At 54.2% G+C, this 20708-nt stretch overlaps 1 protein-coding gene across 3 annotated transcripts in view; it reads left to right on the top strand.

Annotated features, from left to right (window-relative positions):
- The window catches only part of srf (serum response factor), a 33273-nt gene extending 13149 nt beyond the window's left edge, over positions 1-20124 (top strand). Inside the window, exons 2-8 of one of the 3 annotated variants that reach the window (XR_004222713.1) lie at positions 4285-4551; positions 12391-12619; positions 12801-12920; positions 14061-14243; positions 14334-14410; positions 15001-18452; positions 18694-20124. Coding sequence is in view for 2 of the 3 variants with exons in the window: in XM_031902382.1 (XP_031758242.1) it covers positions 4285-4551; positions 12391-12619; positions 12801-12920; positions 14061-14243; positions 14334-14410; positions 15001-15093 (969 nt within the window). In the remaining variant the exon portion in view is untranslated. Of the gene's footprint in view, positions 1-4284; positions 4552-12390; positions 12620-12800; positions 12921-14060; positions 14244-14333; positions 14411-15000 lie in introns of all 3 variants that reach the window. The other 2 variants (XM_031902383.1, XM_031902382.1) reach the window with 2 other exon arrangements.
- Positions 20125-20708: the final 584 nt, after the last annotated feature.

The following is a 20708-nucleotide window of genomic DNA, read 5'->3' as shown; positions in this document are numbered from 1 at the left end:
ATGGCTCTGCCCCATTCCCTGCCATTAGTACAGTTTGGGCCTAGGGGGGACTGACCCATAAACACGTCACTGCCATTAGTACAGTTTGGGCCTAGGGGGGACTGACCCATAAACACATCACTGCCATTAGTACAGTTTGGGCCTAGGGGGGACTGACCCATAAACACGTCGGCCATAGTACAGTTTGGGCCTAGGGGGGACTGACCCATAAACACGTCGGTGCCATTAGTACAGTTTGGGCCTAGGGGGGACTGACCCATAAACACGTCACTGCCATTAGTACAGTTTGGCCTAGGGGGGACTGACCCATAAACACGTCCGGTGCCATTAGTACAGTTTGGGCCTATGGGGGACTGACCCATAAACACGTCGGTGCCATTAGTACAGTTTGGGCCTAGGGGGGGACTGACCCATAAACACGTCACTGCCATTAGTACAGTTTGGGCCTAGGGGGGACTGACCCATAAACACGTCTGTGCCATTAGTACAGTTTGGGCCTAGGGGGGACTGACCCATAAACACGTCGGTGCCATTTAGTACAGTTTGGGCCTAGGGGGGACTGACCCATAAACACGTCGGTGCCATTAGTACAGTTTGGGCCTAGGGGGGACTGACCCATAAACACGTCGGTGCCATTAGTACAGTTGGGCCTAGGGGGGACTGACCCATAAACACGTCGTAGCCATTAGTACAGTTTGGGCCTAGGGGGACTGACCATAAACACGTCACTGCCATTAGTACAGTTTGGGCTAGGGGGACTGACCCATAAACACGTCACCATTAGTACAGTTGGGCCTAGGGGGGACTGACCCATAAAACACGTCACTGCCATTAGTACAGTTTGGGCCTAGGGGGACTGACCCATAAACACGTCACTGCCATTAGTATCAGTTGGGCCTAGGGGGGACCGACCCATAAACACGTCGGATGCCATTAGTACAGTTTGGGCCTAGGGGGGACTGACCCATAAACACGTCGGTGCCATTAGTACAGTTTGGGCCTAGGGTTGACCCATAAACACGTCGGTGCCATTAGTACAGTTTGGGCCTAGGGGGACTGACCCATAAACACGTCGGTGCCATTAGTACAGTTTGGGCCTAGGGGGGACTGACCCATAAACACGTCGGTGCCATTAGTACAGTTGGGCCTAGGGGGGACCGACCCATAAACCGTCTGTGCCATTAGTACAGTTTGGGCCTAGGGGGGACTGACCCATAAACACGTCGGTGCCATTAGTACAGTTTGGGCCTAGGGGGGACCTGACCCATAAACACGTCGGTGCCATTAGTACAGTTTGGGTCCTAGGGGGGACTGACCCATAAACACGTCACGTGCCATTAGTACAGTTTGGGCCTAGGGGGGACTGACCCATAAACACGTCGTGCCATTTAGTACAGTTTGGGCCTAGGGGGGACTGACCCATAAACACGTCCGGTGCCATTAGTACAGTTTGGGCCTAGGGGGGACTGACCCATAAACACGTCGGTGCCATTAGTACAGTTTGGGCCTAGGGGGGGACTGACCCATAAACAGCGTCGGTCATTAGTCAGTTGGGCCTAGGGGGACCCAACCCCATTAGTACAGTTGGGCCCTAGGGGGGACTGCCCATAAACACCGTCGTCAGGTACCATTAGTCACAGTTTTGGGCCTAGGGGGGACATGACCCATAACACGTCCTGGTACCATTAGTACAGTTTGGGCCTAGGGGGGGACTTGACCCAATAAACACGTCGTGCCATTAGTACAGTTTGGGCCTAGGGGGGACTGCCATAAACACGTCGTGCCATTAGTACTAGTTTGGGCCTAGGGGGACTGACCCATAACACACGTCGGTCCATTAGTACAGTTGGGCCTAGGGGGGACCTGACCCATAAACACGTCGGGTGCCATTAGTACAGTTTGGGCCTAGGGGGGGACCGACCCATAAACACCGTCGGTTGCCATTAGTACAGTTTGGGCCTAGGGGGGACCGACCATAAACACCAGGATCGGTGCCATTAGTAGCAGTTTGGGCCTAGGGGGACTGACCCATAAACACGTCGGTGCCATTAGTACAGTTTGGGCCTAGGGGGACTGACCCATAAACACGTCGGTGCCATTAGTACAGTTTGGGCCTAGGGGGGACTGACCCATAAACACGTCGGTGCCGTTAGTACAGTTTGGGCCTAGGGGGACTGACCCATAAACACGTCGGTACCATTAGTACAGTTTGGGCCTAGGGGGACTGACCCATAAACACGTCGGTGCCATTAGTACAGTTTGGGCCTAGGGGGGACTGACCCATAAACACGTCGGTGCCATTAGTACAGTTTGGGCCTAGGGGGGACTACGTCGGTGCCATTAGTACAGTTTGGGCCTAGGGGGGACTGACCCATAAACACGTCGGTGCCATTAGTACAGTTTGGGCCTAGGGGGGACCGACCCATAAACACGTCGGTGCCATTAGTACAGTTTGGGCCTAGGGGGACCGACCCATAAACACGTCGGTGCCATTAGTACAGTTTGGGCCTAGGGGGGACCGACCCATAAACACGTCGGTGCCATTAGTACAGTTTGGCCTAGGGGGACTGACCATAACACGTCGGTGCCATTAGTACAGTTTGGGCCTAGGGGGGACTGACCCATAAACACGTCGGTGCCATTAGTACAGTTTGGGCCTAGGGGGGACCGACCCATAAACACGTCGGTGCCATTAGTACAGTTTGGGCCTAGGGGGGACTGACCCATAAACACGTCGGTGCCATTAGTACAGTTTGGGCCTAGGGGGGACTGACCCATAAACACGTCGGTGCCATTAGTACAGTTTGGGCCTAGGGGGACTGACCCATAAACACGTCGGTGCCATTAGTACAGTTTGGGCCTAGGGGGGACTGACCCATAAACACGTCGGTGCCATTAGTACAGTTTGGGCCTAGGGGGGACTGACCCATAAACACGTCACTGGCCATTAGTACAGTTTGGGCCTAGGGGGGACCTGACCCATAAACACGTCGGTGCCATTAGTACAGTTTTGGGCCTAGGGGGGACTGACCCATAAACACGTCAGTGCCATTAGTACAGTTTGGGCCTAGGGGGACTGACCCATAAACACGTCGGTGCCATTAGTACAGTTTGGGCCTAGGGGGACTGACCCATAAACACGTCGGTGCCATTAGTACAGTTTGGGCCTAGGGGGGACTGACCCATAAACACGTCGGTGCCATTAGTACAGTTTGGGCCTAGGGGGACTGACCCATAAACACGTCGGTGCCATTAGTACAGTTTGGGCCTAGGGGGGACTGACCCATAAACACGTCGGTGCCATTAGTACAGTTTGGCCTAGGGGGGACTGACCCATAAACACGTCGGTGCCATTAGTACAGTTTGGGCCTAGGGGGACTGACCCATAAACACGTCACTGCCATTAGTACAGTTTGGGCCTAGGGGGGACCGACCCATAAACACGTCGGTGCCATTAGTACAGTTTGGGCCTAGGGGGACTGACCCATAAACACGTCGGTGCCATTAGTACAGTTTGGGCCTAGGGGGGACTGACCCATAACACGTCATGCCATTAGTACAGTTTGGGCCTAGGGGGGACTGACCCATAAACACGTCGGTGCCATTAGTACAGTTTGGGCCTAGGGGGACCGACCCATAAACACGTCGGTGCCATTAGTACAGTTTGGGCCTAGGGGGGACCGACCCATAAACACGTCGGTGCCATTAGTACAGTTTGGGCCTAGGGGGGACTGACCCATAAACACGTCGGTGCCATTAGTACAGTTTGGGCCTAGGGGGGACTGACCCATAAACACGTCGGTGCCATTAGTACAGTTTGGGCCTAGGGGACTGACCCATAAACACGTCGGTACCATTAGTACAGTTTGGGCCTAGGGGGGACTGACCCATAAACACGTCGGTGCCATTAGTACAGTTTGGGCCTACGGGGGGACTGACCCATAAACACGTCGGTGCCATTAGTACAGTTTGGGCCTAGGGGGGACTGACCCATAAACACGTCGGTGCCATTAGTACAGTTTGGGCCTAGGGGGGACTGACCCATAAACACGTCACTGCCATTAGTACAGTTTGGGCCTAGGGGGGACTGACCCATAAACACGTCGGTGCCATTAGTACAGTTTGGGCCCATTAGCCCATGGACCTGTCTCTGGGGGGACACTAATTGCCCCTGTGTATCTGTACATATGGGAGGGAGCTGCCATATGGTTTCCATGAGAGTTTGGGGAGGGGGGTTAGTGTACCCCATTTTGTGCTAATGACCCCCATTTCTCCCCCCCGCAGGCCTATGAGCTTTCCACCCTGACTGGCACCCAGGTGCTGCTGTTGGTAGCCAGTGAGACCGGCCACGTGTACACGTTTGCCACGCGCAAGTTGCAGCCCATGATCACCAGTGAGACGGGGAAGGCGCTGATCCAAACCTGCCTGAATTCGCCGGACTCTCCCCCCCGCTCGGACCCCTCCACTGACCAGCGCATGAGTGCCACCGGCTTCGAGGAGACTGACCTCACTTACCAGGTGTCTGAGTCTGACAGCAGTGGGGAGACCAAGGTGGGTGCCGTGGGGGGGCGGACTCTGTGTGTGCATATGGGGGGGGGGGGGGGTTAGGGTGGCCACACACCCGGGCTAATAACACAGTGGGAAGCTTATTAGCCCATGTACGGGGGCTAAAGCAATATTACTCAAACTTTCCCCCACAGCCAGCAGCTGCATTAATATGCAAAATAATCCTCCAATGAGAATCCGCTGATCTGTGTAACTCTGGCCCCAAGCTGGGAGCAATAAGCACAGTTTAAAATGAAGCTTTCAGTCAGTAGAATTCTCATTGGTCAGTTTTCTTGCATCTATAATGACATTTTTCAGCAAATGATACAGAAAACACAGGGTGCAGTGGGGTGGCATTATGGTTGGGTTTAGAACCCCTTTGTTACAGTCCTCACGTAGTAGCATTGGATCCAATCAGATGAGTCTCATTAGGTCAGTTGGTCCTGACTCTGTGGCTGTTGGTTTTGGGTTGGCAGTTGGTGCAGCCTCTGGCAGTTGGTTTGAGTTGGCAGTTGGTTTGGGTTGGCAGTTGGTTTGGGTTGGCAGTTGGTTTGGGTTGGCAGTTGGTTTGGGTTGGCAGTTGGTTTGGGTTGGCAGTTGGTTTGGGTTGGCAGTTGGTTTGGGTTTAGCAGTAGGTGCAGACTCTGGCAGTTGGTTTGGGGTTGGCAGTAGGTGCAGACTCTGGCAGTTGGTTTGAGGCTGGCAGTAGGTGCAGACTCTGTGGCTGTTGGTTTGGGGTTGGCAGTAGGTGCAGACTCTGTGGCTGTTGGTCTGGGACTGGCAGTTGGTTTGGGTCGGCAGTTGGTGCAGCCTCTGGCTGTTGGTTTTGGGCTGGCAGTTGGTTTGGCAGTATGTGCAGACTCTGGCAGTTGGTTTAGGGGTTGACAGTAGGTGCAGACTCTGTGGCTGTTGGTTTCGGGCTGGCAGTAGGTGCAGACTCTGTGGCTGTTGGTTTCGGGCTGGCAGTAGGTGCAGACTTTGGCTGTTGGTTTTGGGCTGGCAGTAGGTGCAGACTCTGTGGCTGTCGGTCTGGGGCTGGCAGTAGGTGCAGACTCTGTGGCTGTTGGTTTTGGGCTGGCAGTAGGTGCAGACTCTGTGGCTGTCGGTCTGGGGCTGGCAGTAGGTGCAGACTCTGTGGATGTCGGTCTGGGGCTGGCAGTAGGTGCAGACTCTGTGGCTGTCGGTCTGGGGCTGGCAGTAGGTGCAGACTCTGTGGCTGTTGGTTTTGGGCTGGCAGTAGGTGCAGACTCTGTGGCTGTCGGTCTGGGGCTGGCAGTAGGTGCAGACTCTGTGGCTGTTGGTTTTGGGCTGGCAGTAGGTGCAGACTCTGTGGCTGTCGGTCTGGGGCTGGCAGTAGGTGCAGACTCTGTGGCTGCCGGACTGGGGCTGGCAGTAGGTGCAGACTCTGTGGCTGTTGGTTTGGGGTTGGCAGTTGGTGCTGACTCTGTGGCTATTGGATTGGGGCTGGCAGTTAGCAAATGGGCAGTAGGTTAGGGGCCGGTTGGCTACTTTGTTGCTCTTTTTTTTCTGGTCTCTGGGCCTCTTCCCCCTTTCTGCGCCACAGAGAGTTTCCTCATTCACATCCCCCCACAGCCCATGTGCCCCCGTGTGTGTGTGGGGGGGGGGGGGGTGGGACAGACAAGGGACAGGTGTTTGGGGGGCTGACAGGGCACAGCTGCGCTCGCTCTCTCTCACCTCTCATTGATAAAAGTTTGATTCTGCCTCCTGCCCATATAAGGAGCGGATTCCCTTCAGCGCTCTCCTGGCAGCCCCCCCGCATTCCTTATACTGCAGCTGTTTGTGGGAGGAGGGGCTGTCGGCCAAGCAAATGGAATTATGGGCCGGCCCAGACCAGTAAACAGACAGCATGCTCCTGGCTAGGGCCCCTCCTCCGGCCTAGAGCCCCTCTGCCCCTCCTCCGGGCTAGGGCCCCTCTGCCCCTCCCCTCCTCCGGCCTAGAGCCCCTCTGCCCCTCCCCTCCTCCGGCCTAGAGCCCCTCTGCCCCTCCTCCGGGCTAGGGCCCCTCTGCCCCTCCCCTCCTCCGGCCTAGAGCCCCTCTGCCCCTCCCCTCCTCCGGGCTAGGGCCCCTCTGCCCCTCCCCTCCTCCGGCCTAGAGCCCCTCTGCCCCTCCCCTCCTCCGGGCTAGGGCCCCTCTGCCCCTCCCCTCCTCCGGCTAGGGCCCCTCTGCCCCTCCCCTCCTCCGGCCTAGAGCCCCTCTGCCCCTCCCCTCCTCCGGGCTAGGGCCCCTCTGCCCCTCCCCTCCTCCGGGCTAGGGCCCCTCTGCCCCTCCCCTCCTCCGGCCTAGAGCCCCTCTGCCCCTCCCCTCCTCCGGGCTAGGGCCCCTCTGCCCCTCCCCTCCTCCGGCCTAGAGCCCCTCTGCCCCTCCTCCGGGCTAGGGCCCCTCTGCCCCTCCCCTCCTCCGGCCTAGAGCCCCTCTGCCCCTCCCCTCCTCCGGGCTAGGGCCCCTCTGCCCCTCCCCTCCTCCGGCCTAGAGCCCCTCTGCCCCTCCCCTCCTCCGGGCTAGGGCCCCTCTGCCCCTCCCCTCCTCCGGGCTAGGGCCCCTCTGCCCCTCCCCTCCTCCGGCCTAGAGCCCCTCTGCCCCTCCCCTCCTCCGGGCTAGGGCCCCTCTGCCCCTCCCCTCCTCCGGGCTAGGGCCCCTCTGCCCCTCCCCTCCTCCGGCCTAGAGCCCCTCTGCCCCTCCCCTCCTCCGGGCTAGGGCCCCTCTGCCCCTCCCCTCCTCCGGCCTAGAGCCCCTCTGCCCCTCCTCCGGGCTAGGGCCCCTCTGCCCCTCCCCTCCTCCAGCCTAGAGCCCCTCTGCCCCTCCTCCGGGCTAGGCCCCTCTGCCCCTCCCCTCCTCCGGCCTAGAGCCCCTCTGCCCCTCCCCTCCTCCGGGCTAGGGCCCCTCTGCCCCTCCCCTCCTCCGGGCTAGGGCCCCTCTGCCCCTCCCCTCCTCCGGCCTAGAGCCCCTCTGCCCCTCCCCTCCTCCGGGCTAGGGCCCCTCTGCCCCTCCCCTCCTCCGGGCTAGGGCCCCTCTGCCCCTCCCCTCCTCCGGCCTAGAGCCCCTCTGCCCCTCCCCTCCTCCGGGCTAGGGCCCCTCTGCCCCTCCCCTCCTCCGGCCTAGAGCCCCTCTGCCCCTCCTCCGGGCTAGGGCCCCTCTGCCCCTCCCCTCTTCCACACCTGCCTGACTCACAGGTATCTGTGTGAGCAGTGTATGTGAGGGGAAAAAGGTGGGGTATTGGGGAGCACTGTGGGCAGGAAGGAGATATTGGGGAGAGTTTGCTGTGTTGAAGGAGAGGTGATAAGGGGTGGGTATAGTGTGTGGGGCACTAGGCTGGGGGATAACAGGAGAGATAAGGGGTGGGTACATGTGTGGGGCACTAGGCTGGGGGTAACAGGAGAGATAAGGGGTGGGTATAGTGTGTGGGGCACTAGGCTGGGGGTAACAGGAGAGATAAGGGGTGGGTACAGTGTGTGGGGCACTAGGCTGGGGGATAACAGGAGAGATAAGGGGTGGGTATAGTGTGTGGGGCACTAGGCTGGGGGGTAACAGGAGAGATAAGGGGTGGGTACAGTGTGTGGGGCACTAGGCTGGGGGTAACAGGAGAGATAAGGGGTGGGTACAGTGTGTGGGGCACTAGGCTGGGGATAACAGGAGAGATAAGGGGTGGGTACAGTGTGTGGGGCACTAGGCTGGGGGGTAACAGGAGAGATAAGGGGTGGGTACAGTGTGTGGGGCACTAGGCTGGGGGATAACAGGAGAGATAAGGGGTGGGTATAGTGTGTGGGGCACTAGGCTGGGGGTAACAGGAGAGATAAGGGGTGGGTATAGTGGTGTGGGGCACTAGGCTGGGGGGTAACAGGAGAGATAAGGGGTGGGTACAGTGTGTGGGGCACTAGGCTGGGGGTAACAGGAGAGATAAGGGGTGGGTACAGTGTGTGGGGCACTAGGCTGGGGGTAACAGGAGAGATAAGGGGTGGGTACAGTGTGTGGGGCACTAGGCTGGGGGGTAACAGGAGAGATAAGGGTGGGTACAGTGTGTGGGGCACTAGGCTGGGGGTAACAGGAGAGATAAGGGGTGGGTACATGTGTGGGGCACTAGGCTGGGGGTAACAGGAGAGATAAGGGTGGGTACATGTGTGGGGCACTAGGCTGGGGGATAACAGGAGAGATAAGGGGTGGGTACAGTGTGTGGGGCACTAGGCTGGGGGATAACAGGAGAGATAAGGGGTGGGTACAGTGTGTGGGGCACTAGGCTGGGGGTAACAGGAGAGATAAGGGGTGGGTACAGTGTGTGGGGCACTAGGCTGGGGGTAACAGGAGAGATAAGGGGTGGGTACAGTGTGTGGGGCACTAGGCTGGGGGTAACAGGAGAGATAAGGGTGGGTACATGTGTGGGGCACTAGGCTGGGGGTAACAGGAGAGATAAGGGGTGGGTACATGTGTGGGGCACTAGGCTGGGGGGTAACAGGAGAGATAAGGGGTGGGTACAGTGTGTGGGGTACTTTGCTGGGGGTAACAGGAGAGATAAGGGGTGGGTACAGTGTGTGGGGTACTTTGCTGGGGGTAACAGGAGAGATAAGGGGTGGGTACATGTGTGGGGCACTAGGCTGGGGTAACAGGAGAGATAAGGGGTGGGTACAGTGTGTGGGGCACTAGGCTGGGGGATAACAGGAGAGATAAGGGGTGGGTACAGTGTGTGGGCACTAGGCTGGGGGTAACAGGAGAGATAAGGGGTGGGTACATGTGTGGGGCACTAGGCTGGGGGTAACAGGAGAGATAAGGGTGGGTACATGTGTGGGGCACTAGGCTGGGGGGTAACAGGAGAGATAAGGGGTGGGTACAGTGTGTGGGTACTTTGCTGGGGGTAACAGGAGAGATAAGGGGTGGGTACAGTGTGTGGGGTACTTTGCTGGGGGTAACAGGAGAGATAAGGGGTGGGTACATGTGTGGGGCACTAGGCTGGGGGTAACAGGAGAGATAAGGGGTGGGTACATGTGTGGGGCACTAGGCTGGGGGTAACAGGAGAGATAAGGGGTGGGTACAGTGTGTGGGGTACTTTGCTGGGGGGCAAAGGAGAGATATTAAGGGGCTCCTAGTGTTTAGGGGGGCAAATAGTGAAACAGAAGATACCCCCATACCTTACACACAGCACTAGATTGGATCAGTACAAGGTCACATGATCAGTGCCTGTAATCCTGTGCCGACAGCAGGGTTATCTTGGTGCCTGAGTGGGGTGGGGGGGGGGGGGGGCCGTCACAGCTGCTAAAGGGACAGATAAAGCCCCATGGGGGGGCGGGAGTCACATACCCATGCGCATCAGACTTCCTGCTTGAGGGGGTTGTTCCCCTTTAAATCAAGCTTTGGTGCGACACAGACACCTGTTTTGAGACAATTTGCAATTGGTTGTTATTTGTGTTATTTAGCTTTTTGTTAAGCAGCTCCCTAGTTTGGCATTTCTGCAGCTATCTGGTTGCTAGGTTTTTGTGTAGCTTAGCAACCAGGCAGTGGTTTAGATGAGAGACTGGAATATAAATAAAAGCAGCACTGAATAGAAAGGTAAGGAGTAAAATGGAAGTACAATACAGCTGTAAGCTCACAGAGCTGGGTTTTTAGTTGCTGGGGTCAGTGACCCCCACTTGAAAGCTTGAAGGATATAGAAAATAAAGGTGAATAATTCAATACTATAAATAATGAAGACCAGTTGCAAAGCTGCTAGAAACAGAGCATTCTGTAACATACTGACAGTTAGTGTAAAGGTGAAATGCCCCTTTAAGCTTTCCAGCTAAGGGATCTTTCTGTAAGTTGGATCTCCATACTTCTACTAAACATCAACATGAAATAAACCCAATAGGGCTGTTCTGCCCCAATAAGGGGTAATTATATCTTAGTTGGGATCAAGTACAGGTACTGTTTTATTATTACAGAGAAAAGGGAATCATTTAACCATTAAATAAACCCAATAGGGCTGTTCTGCCCCCAATAAGGGGTAATTATATCTTAGTTGGGATCAAGTACAGGTACTGTTTTATTATTACAGAGAAAAGGGAATCATTTAACCATTAAATAAACCCAATAGGGCTGTTCTGCCCCAATAAGGGGTCATTATATCTTAGTTGGGATCAAGTACAGGTACTGTTTTATTATTACAGAGAAAAGGGAATCATTTAACCATTAAATAAACCCAATAGGGCTGTTCTGCCCCAATAAGGGGTCATTATATCTTAGTTGGGATCAAGTACAGGTACTGTTTTATTATTACAGAGAAAAGGGGATCATTTAACCATGAAATAAACCCAATAGGGCTGTTCTGCCCCAATAAGGGGTAATTATATCTTAGTTGGGATCAAGTACAGGTACTGTTTTATTATTACAGAGAAAAGGGAATCATTTTTAAAATTATTTAAATAAGATGAAGTCTATGGAAGATGGCCTTTCTGCAAACTTAGGGGGCTGTTCCTGCTGAATTGTGCTTATTACAGGGGAATTTGTATTTATACATATGGGTAGGAGGTGCCATAGTGTTTCCCTTAGACAGTACAGTATGGGGGTACAGCTTATTGTGTGCCCAGAACATTCCTTCTCTGTATATTTGTATTTATACATATGGGTAGGGGGTGCCATAGTGTTTCCCTTAGACAGTACAGTATGGGGGTACAGCTTATTGTGTGCCCAGAACATTCCTTCTCTGTATATTTGTATTTATACATATGGGTAGGGGGTGCCATAGTGTTTCCCTTAGACAGTACAGTATGGGGGTACAGCTTATTGTGTGCCCAGAACATTCCTTCTCTGTATATTTGTATTTATACATATGGGTAGGGGGTGCCATAGTGTTTCCCTTAGACAGTACAGTATGGGGGTACAGCTTATTGTGTGCCCAGAACATTCCTTCTCTGTATATTTGTATTTATACATATGGGTAGGGGGTGCCATAGTGTTTCCCTTAGACAGTACAGTATGGGGGTACAGCTTATTGTGTGCCCAGAACATTCCCTCTCTGTATATTTGTATTTATACATATGGGTAGGAGGTGCCATAGTGTTTCCCTTAGACAGTACAGTATGGGGGTACAGCTTATTGTGTGCCCAGAACATTCCCTCTCTGTATATTTGTATTTATACATATGGGTAGGAGGTGCCATAGTGTTTCCCTTAGACAGTACAGTATGGGGGTACAGCTTATTGTGTGCCCAGAACATTCCCTCTCTGTATATTTGTATTTATACATATGGGTAGGGGGTGCCATAGTGTTTCCCTTACACAGGACAGTATGGGGGTACAGCTTATTGTGTGCCCAGAACATTCCTTCTCTGTATATTTGTATTTATACATATGGGTAGGGGGTGCCATAGTGTTTCCCTTAGACAGTACAGTATGGGGGTACAGCTTATTGTGTGCCCAGAACATTCCTTCTCTGTATATTTGTATTTATACATATGGGTAGGGGGTGCCATAGTGTTTCCCTTAGACAGTACAGTATGGGGGTACAGCTTATTGTGTGCCCAGAACATTCCTTCTCTGTATATTTGTATTTATACATATGGGTAGGGGGTGCCATAGTGTTTCCCTTAGACAGTACAGTATGGGGGTACAGCTTATTGTGTGCCCAGAACATTCCCTCTCTGTATATTTGTATTTATACATATGGGTAGGGGGTGCCATAGTGTTTCCCTTACACAGGACAGTATGGGGGTACAGGTTATTGTGTGCCCAGAACATTCCGTCTCTGTATATTTGTATTTATACATATGGGTAGGAGGTGCCATAGTGTTTCCCTTACACAGGACAGTATGGGGATGTATGTATATAACTCAAGGAAAGGGTTAATGTTGCTGTCTCCTACAGGACTCACTAAAGCCGGCATTCACCGTGACCAACCTTCCAGGCACGTCCAACATCCAAACAGTGCCCACCACCTCCACTTCCATGCAGGTCAGCAGCGGGCACTCATTTCCCATCACAAACTACCTGGCACCAGTTACCAGCGCCAATGGGACAGTGCTGAAAACAGAGGGCGGCGCTATGAGCTCAGGGGGATTAATGCAGATTCCCACCGGCTTCACTCTCATGTCAGGTAAAGGGGGGGTCTGGGAGGAACTAGGGTACCGGCTCTTAGGGGTTCTGGTTGTGTGTGTGGGGGAAGCCCTGGGGGCCCTGTGTGTATATGGGAGGATTGGGGCCCTCTCCCTGTATGTGAGCCAGCTGTAGGGGTGTGGATACCCCCATTCATTCTTACATTCTCTCTTCCCTTCCAGCAGGGGGAGCTGTAGCTCAGCAGGTACCTGTCCAGGCTATTCAGGTCCATTCTGCAGCACAGGCATCGCCATCCAGTGACAGCAGCTCAGAGCTGGTGCAGACCTCCTCTAGCGGAACAGGTATGTATGTGTGTCACCCCAGCACCCTCAGGTGCTTATAGCGTCTCCCTGTGCTACCCCAGCACCCTCAGGTGCTTATAGCGTCTCCCTGTGCTACCCCAGCACCCTCAGGTGCCTATAGCGTCTCCCTGTGCTACCCCAGCACCCTCAGGTGCCTATAGCGTCTCCCTGTGCTACCCCAGCACCCTCAGGCGCCTATAGCGTCTCCCTGTGCTACCCCAGCACCTTCAGGCGCCTATAGCGTCTCCCTGTGCTACCCCAGCACCCTCAGGCGCCTATAGCGTCTCCCTGTGCTACCCCAGCACCCTCAGGTGCCTATAGCGCCTCCCTGTGCTACCCCAGCACCCTCAGGCGCCTATAGCGTCTCCCTGTGCTATCCCAGCATCCTCAGGTGCCTATAGCGTCTCCCTGTGCTACCCCAGCACCCTCAGGCGCCTATAGCGTCTCCCTGTGCTATCCCAGCACCCTCAGGCGCCTATAGCGTCTCCCTGTGCTACCCCAGCACCCTCAGGTGCCTATAGCGTCTCCCTGTGCTACCCCAGCATCCTCAGGTGCCTATAGTGTCTCCCTGTGCTACCCCAGCATCCTCAGGTGCCTATAGCGTCTCCCTGTGCTACCCCAGCACCCTCAGGCGCCTATAGCGTCTCCCTGTGCTACCCCAGCACCCTCAGGCGCCTATAGCGTCTCCCTGTGCTATCCCAGCATCCTCAGGTGCCTATAGCGCCTCCCTGTGCTACCCCAGCACCCTCAGGTGCCTATAGCGTCTCCCTGTGCTACCCCAGCACCCTCAGGGCCTATAGCGTCTCCCTGTGCTACCCCAGCATCCTCAGGTGCCTATAGCGCCTCCCTGTGCTACCCCAGCACCCTCAGGTGCCTATAGCGTCTCCCTGTGCTACCCCAGCACCCTCAGCTGCCTATAGCGCCTCCCCGTGCTACCCCAGCACCCTCAGGTCTGTATAGCATCTATAGAGCATATGTCCCAGTATTGTCTCCATACTTTACACATATTAATATTTTGGGTTTGTGGGGCATGTTACACCCCAGGTGCTGTGCTGTATATGCGCCTGTGCCCCAATACGAGCACCATAGAGCCCTGCCAGTCACTATCGGGGATCTCACAGCAACTTTCTGCCTCCCCAGTGACACTGCCTGCAGCCATCATGACCTCCTCGGTGCCCACAACAGTGAGTGGTCACATGATGTACCCCAGTCCCCACGCAGTCATGTATGCCCCTACTCAAGGACTAACCGACGGGGGCCTCGCTGTGCTCAATGCCTTCTCCTCCGCACCCCCCATGCAAGTCTCGCACACCCAGGAACAAGGTAAGGAATGGAGTTCGGCTCAGTAGCAGTCGGGGTGCATTTCTAGCTGTGCTTCAGCCCTCTCACCTGCCTCTCTAACTCCTTTCCCAGGGGGCGTCCAGCAAGTTTTCCTCACCGCTCCCCCCGGCACTGTCCAGATTCCTGTGTCTGCAGTACAGCTCCACCAGGTAACGTTTGTTGGGAACCCCCTTAGTGTTTGCAAGTGGAACAGACCTGGTGCATGAAAGCATGTTGTGCCTGATTGGTGGGTGGGGGGAACCCTGCTACTGCACTGTACCTACAGCTTTTAGCTCGGGGCTCCTGGGTACCCCGCTGGTGCAACACACTATTAACACGTGATTGGTGGGAACCCTGCTACTGCACTGTACCTACAGCTTTTAGCTCGGGCTCCTGGGTACCCCGCTGGTGCAACACACTATTAACACGTGATTGGTGGGAACCCTGCTACTGCACTGTACCTACAGCTTTTAGCTCGGGCTCCTGGGTACCCCGCTGGTGCAACACACTATTAACACGTGATTGGTGGGACACAGGACAAGTCACTGACACACAGTTCTAACCTCTGCGGGTTTCTAACCCCGATTTGATGACTGGGAGACATGTTGGGTCGGTTCTCTCAGAGGTTGGGCTCACTGCTGCATTTCCGAGTGATAGTTGGGGCATTTTCCGATTGCTCTGGTATGGCACGAGTAGCATTTCTGTATGTGTCTCTCCGCGTGGGTACGACCCAGTATTAAGCAGTCTCTCTCTCCCACAGATGACGGTTATTGGGCAGCAGTCCAGCAGCAGTAACCTGACCGAGCTGCAAGTGGTTAATCTGGACACGTCGAACAGCAGCAAGAACGACTGACCCGCTGCCGGGGGAATTTGCCCCACACTTTATTGACTCAACACCTATTTATTGTTGCCTTTTTCACACATTTCTTTAATCCTCTGGGGCTGGTGCCACGGCGCGAGGACTGGAGGTGTCCGGGTGGGAATAACGCTGCTCTGTCCCCCCATAATCCCCAAGCCAAAGAGCTCCAAACTTCTGTGTCTTTCTCCACTTTCCAGCTGCAGAGAGGCCGAGGCCCTGTCGGAGTGCGCTCTTCGGGATCCGTAGGGGCAGCGCTAGAACCAGGAGAGGAGGATTTGCACTGTGCCTGTGTGATTAGACTTGGGGTTCTACCTGTGTATGTTGGCTTGGCCCGCTGTTGGCATTATACACTGGGTACTGTGCGTTGGGCGCTACCCGGGGGAACACCGACTCAGATATGGGCCCCTAAATATGCTCGTAGAGCCCCCAACAAGCCATTGCTAGGAAGATAGAAGAAGGGACCCTAAAATCCCCTAAGAGAAGACTTTATTTTTCTAATAGCTGATTCTCAGTATTTATGTATTGGGGTTGTGATGCCCCCGTGTTTGTACGGCGAGGAGATTTTACTGTCTGTATAGTCATTACGCCCCTCTGATATGCGGGGGGATTTATACACTCATGCACAATATTGTATTGCTTTGGGGGGGGCGCAAGGGGGAGTCGTAACTTCTGCTTATTTCGGTGCCCTTCCAATCACGAGTACTGTAACTAGAGGATTAATGGCTGGGCGATTCCATCATGGAGGACAGGAGCCATCTTGTATCAGTACTGCAGCCCTGTGTGTGAGTTGTGTGTCTGTGGGGAGACAAGGGCACGTGACGGGGGGGGGGGGGGGGGGGGTGAGTTGGCAGTGGGCGGGCGCAAGGTGTTGGCGCAGAACGTGTCGGGCATGAGTGCATGGATGACAGCCCGGGGTTAGTGCTTTTGGTTGAAGAGAAATATATCTATTTTCCTGTTTGGTTTGTCTCTGCTGTGTTTGGTTTGCTGGTGTGTGAGTTCCGTTACTCAACAATTAACCCTCTGCTCTGGGTTCTGAGAGTTAACCCTTCAGTTCAGCAGCTGTGTCCCTCCTGCAGTTTCTCTGCTCAGGATGCAAGGCGAATCCCTTGGCCATTATCGAGGGGAGCGTATAGGTGGGGGTAAGTAATTCTGCCTGTTTAATGGGTCCTGTAAGTTTATTGGCTTTGCCGGGATTCGATTAGATTCTGCTGAGCTGGATACATTATGTTGTGGCCATAGGAAAATGAGATGAATAAAGCAGTGTGGTGGCCCCCTCCCGGCCCCAGCCAATTCACAGTCTAGCGGCGCCTTCTCCCGGGCCCGGCCAATTCAGTCTAGCGGCGCCCCCTCCGGCAATTCACAGTCTAGCAGGGCCCCCTCCCGGCCCCGGCCAATTCACAGTCTAGTGGGGCCCCTCCCGGCCAATTCAGAGTCTATCGGCACCCCCTCCCGGCCCCGGCCAATTCACAATCTATCGGCGCCCCCTCCTGGCCCCAGCCAATTCGGAGTCTAGCGGTGCCCCCTCCCGGCCAATTCGGAGTCTAGCGGTGCCCCCTCCCGGCCAATTCGGAGTCTAGCGGTGCCCCCTCCCGGCCAATTCAGAGTCTATCAGTGCCCCCTCCCGGCCAATTCACAGTCTAGCGGCGCCCCCTCCCGGCCAATTCAGAGTCTATCAGTGCCCCCTCCCGGCCAATTCACAGTCTAGCAGGGCCCCCTCCCGGCCAATTCACAGTCTAGCGGGCCCCTCCCGGCCAATTCAGAGTCTATCGGCACCCCCTCCCGACCCCGGCCAATTCAGAGTCTAGTGGCGCCCCCTCCCAGCCAATTTAGAGTCTAGTGGCGCCCCCTCCCAGCCAATTCAGAGTCTAGTGGCGCCCCCTCCCAGCCAATTCAGAGTCTAGTGGCACCCCCTCCCAGCCAATTCAGAGTCTATCGGTGCCCCCTCCCAGCCAATTCAGAGTCTAGTGGCGCCCCCTCCCAGCCAATTCAGAGTCTATCGGTGCCCCCTCCCAGCCAATTCAGAGTCTAGTGGCACCCCCTCCCGACCCCGGCCAATTCAGAGTCTAGTGGCGCCCCCTCCCAGCCAATTCAGAGTCTAGTGGCGCCCCCTCCCAGCCAATTCAGAGTCTAGTGGCACCCCCTCCCAGCCAATTCAGAGTCTAGTGGCGCCCCCTCCCAGCCAATTCAGAGTCTAGTGGCGCCCCCTCCCAGCCAATTCAGAGTCTAGTGGCACCCCCTCCCAGCCAATTTAGAGTCTATCGGTGCCCCCTCCCAGCCAATTCAGAGTCTAGTGGCGCCCCCTCCCAGCCAATTCAGAGTCTAGTGGCACCCCCTCCCGGCCAATTCAGAGTCTAGTGCTTCCCCTTGGCAGGTCACATGCTGCAGAAATGCATTTTTCTGTCAGTATCTGTATTTAACATGAAGGTCCATGGTTGGCCTGGAATAAAGGATTAAGTGTCTGTGAGTGCTGATCTCCCACTATAGAAATGGGGTCTACCCCCCCTTATTTTTTCTGGGGTGATAGGTTATTAAAGGCAGGGGGAATGGACCCCCATTAAAATAAAATCTTTTACTTCTCACTTGTCTGTCCCTCCATTGTGAGCGCTGAGGGTAGCTCTGTGCAATAACACTAAACTCTCGTTCCTGCTCAGTACATTGGTCCATCCTGGGGGAAGGGGCCCACTGATCTGTCCTATAAAGAGACCCCCCCCCCCCCCCCATTCCATTCTACTCTTGCCGAAAAAGGAAAAATTAGAACTCATTTGCTGGCCTGAGTGCTACAATCCTGCTGTGTCCACTAGGTGGCGCTGGGACTTTGTTAGAGTTAAAGCTGATTGGACTGGGGCACAGTGTCTGTATATAAATCTGTTCCTCAAGGGAGAACTCTGGGAACGGATCCTGGGGTCTGGCTACTGTAATACCCAACAGGACAGTGAGAGATCAGACAGTGGTATCAGATATGGTTTAGGCCCAAATTCCAGTAGAGAGAGAATGAATTAGACCCACGGGACTGGTGGTTACACACATGGGGGTTCGTACATAAGGATATTGGGTCAGAGTGAATGTGTAGGAAAGGCTAAAAAGCCAACAGATTCCCTCAGTGGGCTCATGGGTAAGGGGAGCAGTGTGGGGGGCAGGTACTGCCTGTGGGTGTCGCTCTTCTCATAGACGGGATATTTCTGTGTTCCATGAGGGAAGCACCAAGTACATTTCTAAAAAATTTGCCCATTCAGAGCAAAATATAGTCACATGACTTAAAGGAGTGCAGAATAGGTTTTGTTAAACACTACGGAATCCTGCAAAAAGTGTTCTGCCCCCTGCATGGGTCTCTAACGCGCGTGTACGATGCATAGGTCATTGCCTGCCCCAGCATGGGTCACTAATGCACACGTACAATGCGTAGGACATTGCCTTCCCATTGTGGGTCTCTAACGCGCACATGAGGCGAAGGACATTGCCTGCCCATTGTGGGTCTCTAACGCGCACATGAGGCGAAGGACATTGCCTTCCCATTGTGGGTCACTAACGCGCACGTGAGGCGTAGGACATTGCCTGCCCCAGCATGGGTCACTAATGCACACGTACAATGCGTAGGACATTGCCTGCCCATTGTGGGTCACTAACGCGCACGTGAGGCGTAGGATATTGCCTGCCCATTGTGGGTCACTAACGCGCACGTGAGGCGTAGGATATTGCCTGCCCATTGTGGGTCACTAACGCGCACATGAGGCGTAGGATATTGCCTGCCCATTGTGGGTCTCTAACGCGCGTGTATGATGCGTAGGACATTGCCTGCCCATTGTGGGTCACTAACGCGCACGTGAGGCGTAGGATATTGCCTGCCCATTGTGGGTCTCTAACGCGCGTGTACGATGCGTAGGATATTGCCTGCCCATTGTGGGTCACTAACGCGCACGTGAGGCGTAGGATATTGCCTGCCCATTGTGGGTCTCTAACGCGCGTGTATGATGCGTAGGACATTGCCTGCCCATTGTGGGTCACTAACGCGCACGTGAGGCGTAGGACATTGCCTGCCCATTGTGGGTCACTAGGGCAGCTATACGGAGTGTATAAGCGCATCTTTGCCTCCTATCTACTGTAATGTGCTTGAGAATCTGCCCTTAGACCCAACCCTTTAGGGGCTGCATCAATAGCTCTGCTGCAGAGCATTCCTGGGTATTAATTGGAGGGCTCTGCTGGAGGTTAGTGCGATGGTTCTGTCGCTCCTAGTAACATTTCTCAGCTGTTTTCCAATAGGAAACAGTAGGACAGCACCCCCATCTGGTTGGTCCTGCAAACACAGCGGAGGTTTAATAGAGCGGCCATAGAACAGCACTGGAATTGGTGTTGCAGACAGACCCTGAAGATGCCAATAAAGCTGCAGTAAGAGTGCTGCAATCTAACTGGTTCTGCAAAGAGAGGCTCCCACTAGGGCTGCTGTTAAACAGGGCTGAAAGCTGATAGATGACGGCAGTGATAGGCCTGCAATTTGATTGGTTCTGCTGATAGAGGTGTGTTGGTTGGAAGGGAATAACGGTTAAGATTCCAGGAATGGCGCACGTTTGATTGTTACTGATCTGTTGGTAGTCGGACGGCCATTAGTCAGTGCCTCCGTGCCAAACTGGACTCCCTGTTGCCGTTCATATTTCCCAATAACCCTCTAGGCCACATTGGAATCTCCAGTATCCCAGAAGGGTCAGGGGTCGCTACTGGCAGACACTGCGGAGACCCCAATCTTTTTGCTGCTGTTGATTTTTATACCGAGCTCCTCAGGGAGAAGTGACATTTATTGTTTGCTGACGTCGCTTCTTTCTCCGCTTTTCAGTTAATCCGGAGTTTATTTTCTTTGTGCTTGTGTGTGTTTTTGGGAAAAAAAAAAAAGATTTTTTTTTTTTTAAATTTTTCCAGGGTTTTGTTCCCCGGGAGAAGTTGTGCAAGTAACACAGTACTGTGTTGTACATAACCTTCTTTTGTATAAAACAAACAAACAAAAAAACTTTCAATAAATGTATCATTTTGTGCACATTCTGTTCTGAGTGCGTGCGTCATTCTCCCGTCCCCTCACTGCTCCTTCATGGAACCAACCTAGAGCGCTGCCAGCGTTGCACCAACCAAGTGTTCAGGTAAGTCAGTAAGTGACTGGATTATACAGAGGCAATGGGGGGAATTCACAGAAGGGGAGAGAGCACTTTTTTTGTAGTAAAACTGGTGGAAAACACTTTCTCCAGATTCACAAACAGAAATTCACATAAATTCCGACTCAACCGCCGTTTTTTCGTTTTTGGTGAAAGAAAGACATTTTACAGACACTTTTGTGAATTTGTCGTTTAAACAACATTTATATGTCTTCATTTGAAGCTTGGGTTGGTTGGTTCTTTCTCTTTTTAATATTGCCATTTTTCAGATTTTCTTGTTTAGGCATTTGGCCCTGGCAGCGCTTTATAACTGGCCTTAGTTTCCCTTGGCTTTGTGCCTCTTTGTCAGCAGTCAAAGAAAGTCCATACACTCGCGGTTCCTTGTTAACTCGGTCCATTAACCCCTGGGGCAGATCCTCCTGATGCACCTGGCCCGGTGCCTATAACAATGAGCACAAGAAAAAACAAAAAAGA

The sequence above is a fragment of the Xenopus tropicalis genome, chromosome 5, assembly GCF_000004195.4.
Source record: "Xenopus tropicalis strain Nigerian chromosome 5, UCB_Xtro_10.0, whole genome shotgun sequence".
In the NCBI taxonomy this organism is placed as follows: domain Eukaryota; kingdom Metazoa; phylum Chordata; class Amphibia; order Anura; family Pipidae; genus Xenopus; species Xenopus tropicalis.
Note: the sequence above shows the minus strand (reverse complement) of the source record. Positions and strands in the feature narration are given on the sequence as shown.